The sequence below is a fragment of the Salvelinus sp. IW2-2015 genome, linkage group LG7 (assembly GCF_002910315.2).
Source record: "Salvelinus sp. IW2-2015 linkage group LG7, ASM291031v2, whole genome shotgun sequence".
Classification (NCBI taxonomy): domain Eukaryota; kingdom Metazoa; phylum Chordata; class Actinopteri; order Salmoniformes; family Salmonidae; genus Salvelinus; species Salvelinus sp. IW2-2015.
Window position 1 is genome coordinate 28,209,650 of NC_036847.1, and position 7,076 is coordinate 28,216,725.

At 44.8% G+C, this 7,076-nt stretch overlaps 1 protein-coding gene across 1 annotated transcript in view; it reads right to left on the reverse strand.

The window, feature by feature from the left end:
* The window catches only part of LOC111966763 (CCN family member 2), a 10,883-nt gene extending 4,430 nt beyond the window's left edge, over positions 1 to 6,453 (reverse strand). Inside the window, exons 1-4 of the mRNA XM_023991678.2 lie at positions 6,289 to 6,453; positions 4,890 to 5,106; positions 3,589 to 3,837; positions 246 to 469 (exon numbers count right to left, since the gene is read on the reverse strand). Coding sequence (XP_023847446.1) covers positions 246 to 469; positions 3,589 to 3,837; positions 4,890 to 5,106; positions 6,289 to 6,360 — 762 coding nt within the window. The 5' untranslated portion in view covers positions 6,361 to 6,453. The remainder of the gene's footprint in view (positions 1 to 245; positions 470 to 3,588; positions 3,838 to 4,889; positions 5,107 to 6,288) is intronic.
* Between the last annotated feature and the right edge of the window lie 623 nt (positions 6,454 to 7,076).

A 7,076-nucleotide genomic window follows, 5' to 3' on the forward strand; every position in this document is an offset into this window, starting at 1 on the left:
CCTAATATCCCTGTTGACAGAACCTAATATCCCTGGTGACATAACCTAATATCCCTGTTGCCATAATCTAATATCCCTGTTGACATAACCTAATACCCCCATTGACATAACCTAATATCCCTGTTGACATACCTAATATCCCTGTTGACATAACCTAATATCCCTGTTGACATAACCTATGACATGTGAGGTAGGCCGGTTGGGGAGTGGGTTACGAGAGGTTATATGGGCAGGTACGGGCTCACCATGGGGCTTCTGCGTGGCTGGAGTGCCTGACAGGGCCGGACCTTACAAAGACGGCTCTGCATCTCGAGCCGGCAGGCTGGGTTCTTGTTGGAGACCCGAGTGGAGACCCCGGCGTCACAAGTCCGGGAGCAGACACTCCACTCTGTACTCTGGTCTATACAGTTAAAGGCTGGGTTTTGCTGGGGACCAGACATGCCTGGCCACAACCTGTCTGATCTGGAGGCTGGAGAGAGGAGGCCAGGAGAGAAATGAGACTGAATGGTGAATTTCCTCAAGAAGATTTGATTGCTTGCTTCAGCTGTCTTAAAAAGAATAATAAGTATGGGGAATAATAGCAGTGCGCTTCGAGCAGGCACACAAACAGGACAATGAGGAATGAGTGACTTGTCACGACATCCAGCTGTTAACAACTCAATCAGAGCCAAAAAACTAATCTGACATCAATTCCCAGTTTTATTTGAAAAAAATGTATCAGTGTGTTTCAGATGTCATAATGTCTCTTAATGACTCAATTTGCCTCAAATTGGACAGGAACTTTTTGTCTTTTTGTATCACAGAAAAGCAGTGTTATCGACGGAGAGCACTCCCTAACTCTGGTTGGATCTGTGAGTCATAATAACCAGCTGTGTTTTTGGTCCGCTGTGACCAGAACGATATCGGTTTTGTTCAAAAGTAGTCCACTACATAGGGAATAGGGTGCCATATGGGATGTATATGGGAAACATGGTCCACTGGAAGAGGACTTATTATTTAAACAATAATGTGAATCTTCATCTGGCCAGACTTTCCATTGAAATGCTGTGGTTATATTTGGACATTGTGTCTTTTCATTTGGCCAAACTCACCCCAATTAAATGCTAAACATCCATCAATAAAAGACAGTGAATGTCAGTGACATAGCTCAAATCAAATCAAATTTTATCTGTCACATGCGCTGAATACAACAGGTGTAGACCTTACAGTGAAATGGTTACTTACAAGCCCTTAACCAACAATGCAGTTTTAAGAAAAAATTGATAGTAAAATAGATAGTAAAAAAAATAGATATAATTTCAAAAATGATTAAAGAGCAGCAGCAAAACAACAGTAGCGAGGCTGTATACAGTACAGGGGGTACCAGTACAGAGTCAATGTGCGGTGGCATAGGTTAGTCCAGGTAATTGAGGTAATATGTACATGTAGGTAGAGTTAAATTGACTATGCATAGATTATAAACAGAGAGTAGCAGCAACATAAAAGGGGGGGGGCGGGGGTGGACAATGCAAATAGTCTGTGTAGCTATTTGATTAGCTGTTCAGGAGTCTTATGATTTGGGGGTAGAAGCTGTTAAGAAGCCTTTTGGACCTAGACTTGGCGCTCCGGTACCGCTTGCCATGCGGAAGCAGAGAGAATAGTCTATGACTGGGGTGTCTGGAGTTTTTGACATTTTTAGGGCCTTTCTCTTACAGGAAGCTTTGCCCCAGTGATGTACTGGGCCTTGCACTGGGCCCCAGTGATGTAAGTGCCTTGCAGTCGGAGGCCGAGCAGTTGCCATACCAGGCAGTGATGCAACCAGTCAGGATGCTCTCGATGGTGCAGCTGTAGAACTTTTTGATGATCTGAGGACTCATGCCAAATCTTTTCAGTCTCCTGAAGGGGAATAGGCTTTGTCGTGCCCTCTTCACGACTGTCTTGATGTACTTGGACCATGATAGTTTGTTGGCGATGACACCAAGGAACTTGAAGCTCTCAACCTGCTCCACTACAGCCCCGTCGATGAGAATGGAGTCGTGCTCGGTCCTCCTTTTCCTGTAGTCCACAATCATCTCCATTGTCTTGATCAAGTTGAGTGAGAGGTTGTTATCCTGGTACCACATAGCCAGGTCTCTGACCTCCTCCCTATAGGCTGTCTCATTGTTGTCAGTGATCAGCCCTACCACTGTTGTGTCATTGGTAAACTTAATGATGGCGTTGGAGTCGTGCCTGGCCATGCAGTCAGGAGTGAACAGGGAGTACAGGAGGGGACTGAGCACGCACCCCTGAGGGGCCCCCGTGTTGAGGATGAGCGTGGCAGATGTGTTGTTACTTACCCTCACCACCTGGGGGCGGCCCGTCAGGAAGTACAGGATCCAGTTGCAGAGGGAGGTGTTTAGTCCACTATTGTGTTGAACCCTGAGCTGTAGTCAATGAATAGCATTCTCACATACTGTAGGTGTTCCTTTTGTCCAGGTGGGAAAGGGCAGTGTGGAGTGCAATAGAGATTGCATCATCTGTGGATCTGTTGGGGCGGTATGCAAATTGGAGTGGGTCTAAGATTTCTGGGATAATGGTGTTGATGTGAGCCATGACCAGCCTTTCAAAGCACTTCATGACTACAGACGTGACTTCTACGGGTCGGTAGTCATTTAGGCAGGTTACAGTACCTTAGTGTTCTTTGGCACAGGCACTATGGTGGTCTGCTTGAAACAAGTTGGTATTACAGACTCAGTCAGGGACATGTTGAAAATGTCAGTGAAGACACTTGCCAGTTGGTCTGCGCATGCTTGGAGTACAAGTCCTGGTAATCCGTCTGGCCCTGCGGCCTTGTGAATGTTGACCTGTTTAAAGGTCTTACTAACATTGGCTACGGAGAGCGTGATCACACAGTCATCCGGAACAGCTGATGCTCTCATGCATGCTTTGGTGTTGCTTGCCTCGAAGCGAGCATAGAAGTAATTTAGCTCGTCTGGTAGGCTTGTGTCACTGGTCAGCTCGAGGCTGTGCTTCCCTTTGTAGTCTGTAATTGTTTGCAAGCCCTGCCACATCCAACGAGCATCGGAGCCAGTGTAGTACGATTCAATCTTAGTCCTGTATTAATGCTTTGCCTGTTTGATGGTTCGTCAGAGGGCATAGCGAGATTTCTTACAAGCTTCCGGGTTAGAGTCCCGCTCCTTGAAAGCGGCATCTCTACCCTTTAGCTCAGTGTGGATGTTGCCTGTAATCTATGGCTTCTGGTTGGGGTATGTACATACAGTCACTGTGGGGACGACGTCATCGATGCACTTGTGGGATGTTAATATTGTCCTACAGCTTGATCAACAAAATAACATTTGTCATTGTGCTATCCAATTGTGTGAACAATTCCTTATATATGTCAAGTAGCTGTCTAAAACCAGAAAATAACGTTTGGAATCCACAGTGGCTTTTAAATATGGTCCAGTTTAAAGATGTAGCAGAAACCTGCGTCAGAACAGAGGATGACAAGCCTGGTGCCAGATCTGTTTGTATTGTATTGCCAATGACAACCACCATATAGTGGGCTATACAGCACAAACAGATCTTGGACCAGACTAGTGTATGACTGTTATCCAAGCTAGATGTTACCTGTGATGGCATCCTGAAGGATGGTATTGTCCGTGTTCTCACACACCCACTCCTTGCAGCACTTCCCAGGCAGCTGTACCCGCTGGGGGTGTGGACAGTCTGGGCTGGGCAGACGGATGTCCTCAGGGCACAGGGGCACGCAGGTCACACCTCCCCCCAGGCAGTGGCACTGGGTGGCACAGGAGGGCTGGAACACCTGGCCATCCAGGTAAGAAACCCCATTCATCTCACAGCCCAACTCCTCCTGACCTGTACGGGTATGAACAGAACAGAGCTGGGTTCAAATTCTATTTGAAATCTATCAAATAGTTTTAGTGTTTGTTCTAGCATGCCTGGAGTCCAGATGGGCAGAGTTTGTCTTTTTTGGGACTATTCTATTCTCCATCAAGCCAGGCAAGCATTTGAAAGGATTTCGCATAGTATTTGAACCCCAGTATGATTTGGGAACAAGACAGAGAGATCCTCTTAGGCTCCTTACCCTAGACTGGCATCCCCACCCTAATCCTAACCCATACCCTGGAACATGGCCCCTGCTCTGGTCTGAAGGAATACAATTAGGAAAGGAAAACCTCAAACAGAGAGAGACATAGAGAGAGAGAGAGAGAGAGAGAGAGAGAGAGAGAGAGAGAGAGCTTATGAAAGAGCGAGGTAAGGACACAAGAGGCCCATGTCTACTGCCAAGCCTGTGGGCTATTATGTGATGTTATGGGAAACCGGTATGTGGCCCAAATGGCACCCTATTCCCTATTAAGTGCACTGCTCTGGTCAAAAGTAATGCACCATGTAGGGAATAGGGTGTCATTTGGGACACAGCTCAGGCCTGGGGAGACTGAGAAGTCTGTTTTGCAATCCATGTGTGTTGTCTCTGCAATCTATCATTCTCAATGGGAAGTGTGTCAACACCACCACTGAAAATAGAGGTTGAGGTGTTTTGAAATACAGGCAAACTAAAGCCCCTCTGCTTTGCGGCTGGCTAGCTGGCTGAGTATCTGCCCTAAACAGAGTGTATGTTTGTCCCTCTCTTACATACAGACAGTCTAACAGAGTGCAGCTTCAAACCCTCTCCCTTTATTTGCTAATTGTCATGGGCAGAGGTTGGTTGTTTAGTGTTAGAAAAGAGTTGTCTATTTGTCCCACCCACACAGACACAGACTGCAAAGCCAAACCACACCTGGTCTAAACTGACTCTGAATCTTTCAGACCTGGGTTTGGCTAGGGCAGAGGCTGCTTGTTTACTGTTAGGAAGGGTGGCACTGTTGCGTTTGTTTATGACTGAAAGTCAATAAACAATTGGTACTCACTGGAACACGCTCCAGGGTCGCCGGGGAAGCTAGTGCTGTAGTCACACTGCAGTCCTCGCTGGCTGTCACACACATACAGATCACTGCAGGCCTCACCCTGCTGCCGGGCACACACCTGGCAGCACTGGCAGCCGTCCAGGACCAGAGGGACTCCAGCTGGGCACAGGGGCACGGGACTGGGGCACTGGCATGGTCCCAGGCATAGCTGACACCACACCTAGAGTAACACGGGGGTAAAGGTTAGAGGTTAGAGCAGGTAGAGATTAGAGCAAGAGGAGTAGGAAGTCAATTGTTGGTCAGTTGTTGTTGTTGTTGTCGTCATAGTCGTCATCATTATCTTCGTCATCATCGTCATCATAATCATCTTCATCATTATGATTATCACCATCATAAGTATCAACAATATCTTCATTGACGCCATCCTCATAATCGTCATCAACATCATCATAGTTAAAACAATGCTGCAGTTTTGTTCTGAAATAAAACATCCTTTCTTTGACCAACTGTAAGCATGTGTATTTGGTAGAAGTAATGTCTACTATGTCCAACACTGTCTAGTCAAAGTACACTATCTAGTACACTATGTCCAACACTGTCTAGTCAAAATACTCCTGTTTTCAATTACAGGCAGATAATGGAGCCAACCCACAGCAGGCAATCTTTGGACATACTGGCCTCAATTATTCACTGACGGAGCAATGTCATCCCCCCTGGACTCTACCATTGTTTTAAACATAATTTGTCATCTCAAACTATTCTCTATGGCAACTATACAATTTAACATCAAACATTCACAATATTCTTAATACATCAATATTGATCATTATTATTCATGATGATCAAAGTGTACAAAAATTGTCTTTTTTGTTGTTGCCCATTTCTAGATAACAAAAAACAAAAAAATCTGAATATGCAGTGTACAATACTGGTACATCATGCAATGAACAGCTTATTGTACAAATATTACAAATTGGCTACAGAGAAAGTTACAAATATTACAAATTGTATCTAGAGTAATTTACAAATATTACAAATTGGCTCTAGAGTAAGTTACAAATATTACAAATTGGCTCTAGAGTAAGTTACAAATATTACAAATTGGCTACAGAGAAAGGTACAAATATTACAAATTGTCTATAGAGTAATGTACAAATAAAAACAACACTAACATAAAAACGAACAATCAGTTCTATCAAAACAGATTTAGTTTAATCTTCGTACACAGCCACCTGGAAGCTTGTGATAGATCTTTCCATGGAATGAATGGATACAATCAATGGAATGTAGTCACATTGATCTCCACAGACAGTCCACATCCTGAGAAACAGGTGTAAGATACAGGTACAGTTCACCTCCCCATACACACAATGAGAAAAGCAGAAAACCAGTGTGGCCTCACCTGCAGTGCACCCATACAGAGCAGTAAAGCCAAGGCTATCACATTGTCACTGAGTTGTCTTGAAATTTCCATTGAAACGACTGTAGGTTGATTGGACTGCTCTGTTGTGTCTGTCTGTCTAACCTCTAAGTGATGAAGTTGTTGCTAGCTAGCTACCAGTGCTGCTTGCTGTTGGCTAACTACTCATTCCTTTGCATGGCTGTCATTTATAAAGTCTCAGCTGTGATGTCACAGAGCTGACCGCCGTGTAAACAGTCACTGGAGCGAGATCAGAAATGTTTCACATTCCTCCTACTCCATGTCATCCATTTACACTTCCAGCCCTTTCTCCCCTTCTTTTCTCCCTCCCTCCCTCCCTCCCTCTCTCCCTCTCTCCCTCTGTCTGTTGGTGTGCTGCTAAGTTTACACAGCTTAACACAAGTTGAGGGGAGAAAAATACATTATCTTCCTGGATGTCTACAGGATGTTAAATATCTCTAAACCTTATTTGCGGTGTAAAGTTTCCTGCAGGGGTACTCAAGTACGATTTGAGAAGGTACGGTCACACAAATTTCCTAGGTGGCAAAGGTCCGGATTGATATTGTCATTTATCGGCGTGGTAACAGACCCCCACCTCGCAACCCATGCGACCCCAAACTGTTCACACCCTTCTTGTAGGCGGAAATAACATTTTGCAGTTTCAAAGCCAATTTCGCAAAATTCTACACATTTTGCATCGGAAAGAGATTTTTTGTTGTTGTTTTAAAGCTAATTTCCTGCAATTCTACAAATGTTTCCATGTCTTATGT